The following is a 2,036-nucleotide window of genomic DNA, read 5'->3' on the forward strand; positions in this document are numbered from 1 at the left end:
CCGGCGTCTCGATCCCCCGGAGCAGCCCTCGGCCTGGGCATCGGCCTCGGCCTGCTGGTGGTGTTGCTCCTGGCGGCCGGCCTGGCCATCCTGCTGGTGTCCTGGAACCGGCGCCGGCGCCTCGACCGCTGGGCCAAGACGGTACGCCCGGGAACGGTCGCCTCCCCGCGCCTCCCCTGACTCGGCCTCTAACCGCACGCACCGCCCACACGCGCACGCGCACGCGCACGCGCACGCCCGCCGGAATGTGCCGCACGCTCGCCCAGGACCGCGATGCCATCGCCCTCGAGGCCATGGCCGCCTCAGGCCACTGAGCCCGGCCCCCATGCGCCCGGGCCGGCGTGCCCCCCTCCACGCTTGGACGACAATACATGCGCTTGAAGGAATCGACTTTTGGGGGTGTGGTGCCATTTGTTGCCCCGGGGCGGCCGGGGGCCTGTCACACCCGACCGGCCGCATGGGTTCGCGGCCCGGGCCGCCGGAAGCCGGCTCCCTGGGCCGGAATTGGGCAGGGCACCCGGGTGCGGCTGGCGTCGCACACTCGGCGGGCCGGACCATCTCGCCGATGCCCGGAGCGGCAACGCGATGTCCCCGTGCCGGACGGACGATGTGCGCCGGGGAGGGCGGTGGAGATGCGCCGGGCGCCCGCCCAAACCCAGCCGGCGGTCCCATCGCACATACACACATGCACATGCACATACACACATGCACATACACATATGCACATACACAAATGCACATACACAAATGCACATACACAAATGCACATACACAAATGCACATACACAAATGCACACACACATACACACTGCTGGTGCTGGCAACCCGGGGGACTTGGTCCAGGATGACCGGCGCGGCCAGCGGCGCCCCCTCGAGATCTGGCGGACCGAAAGCACGCCACGCTCTGAGAGACATGCCCCGCAAGCCTTCCCAGCAGCCGGGGCCGCGGAGGCTGCCAGGGCCCCGCTCCCCTCCCCGGGCCCGATGCGCGTCCAGCCCCCCCCCCCCCCCCAGCCTGGCTCGACCACCACCCACAGACACCCCGGCGTCAGAGCGGGAGGGCCTCTGGGGCCTTTGTCCGTGGTCTGCCGGACAACCAAAGCCGACTGCCAACGCTCAGCGCACGGCCCGCAAGCAAGCACGCCGACGGCAGCCAGCCCGCCCCCCCAGGGCCACTTGTCCCCGGCGCGCGAGGGCGCAATTTTCCCCTGGAGGGGCGCCCCGTGCTGTCCCCCCCCCCCCCCTGTCGCACACCGACAATTTGCCGTAGGTCCGGGCGCGGGCGGCTGCCCGGCTCGGCGAGGGCCATTGTCACGCCGCGCACCTTTCATGGTGGACCCTGTTTCAAGAGCCACATCGAGCTGGTATGGCTGCCACGCGCTGCGCTAAATGCTGGCCCCCCCCCCCGGCAAGAGTGCGCCCCCCGGGGTTGTGCCAGGCCTTGTGCGGGGCCAGCGGGCGAGGGGAGCATTTCACCCGGCGAAGCCACCCGAGCGGCGTCCATGCCTGCGGCATCCTCCCCGGCCGGGGGGGGGGGGGGGGCCAGACGCCTCGAACTCCCCGGCCATGCTGGCCGGAACATCATGCCCGGCCGGCACAAGGCCGCATGCGAGGCCCCACCCGGGCGAGTGGCCCTGCGGACGCCGTCTTGCCGCCCCGTCGCGCGGCCGCCACCCGCCCCAGATCCCAATGCTCCATGCGGGCCTCCCTCCCGGGGGGGCCCGGCCGCGGCGGGCGCGTTGGCCCTCTCTCTCTCTCTCTCTCTCTCTCTCTCTCTCTCTCTCTCTCTCTCTCGAAGGGGTGGCCCTTCGCAAGGAGCCCGCCTTCGGGCAGCCGTTCCTGGCAGAGCACCACACGCGCGCGCCCTGCCCCTGACAGAAGGCCCAAGTCACCAGGGGCACCCGACCCCACGGACGGGTCCAAGCCCCGGCCAGCAAATTGGCCGGAGAGAAAGGGGAAGGGAAAAGAGGGCGAACCCCAGGAGGGGGCCGTACACTCGGGCATGTCCACCAACCAGATCCCTCGCTCCGCCCCCC

At 71.3% G+C, this 2,036-nt stretch overlaps 1 protein-coding gene across 1 annotated transcript in view; it reads left to right on the top strand.

Moving 5' to 3' along the window:
• The window catches only part of H696_05379 (hypothetical protein), a gene marked incomplete at its 5' end in the record, with an annotated part of 34,031 nt that extends 33,229 nt beyond the window's left edge, over nt 1-802 (top strand). The window contains 2 exons of the mRNA XM_009499220.1: nt 26-141; nt 267-802. Of these exons, the coding sequence (XP_009497495.1) occupies nt 26-141; nt 267-314 (164 nt within the window). The 3' untranslated portion in view covers nt 315-802. The remainder of the gene's footprint in view (nt 1-25; nt 142-266) is intronic.
• Between the last annotated feature and the right edge of the window lie 1,234 nt (nt 803-2,036).

Source organism: Fonticula alba, assembly GCF_000388065.1.
Source record: "Fonticula alba strain ATCC 38817 unplaced genomic scaffold supercont2.10, whole genome shotgun sequence".
NCBI classification, from domain to species: Eukaryota; order Rotosphaerida; family Fonticulaceae; genus Fonticula; species Fonticula alba.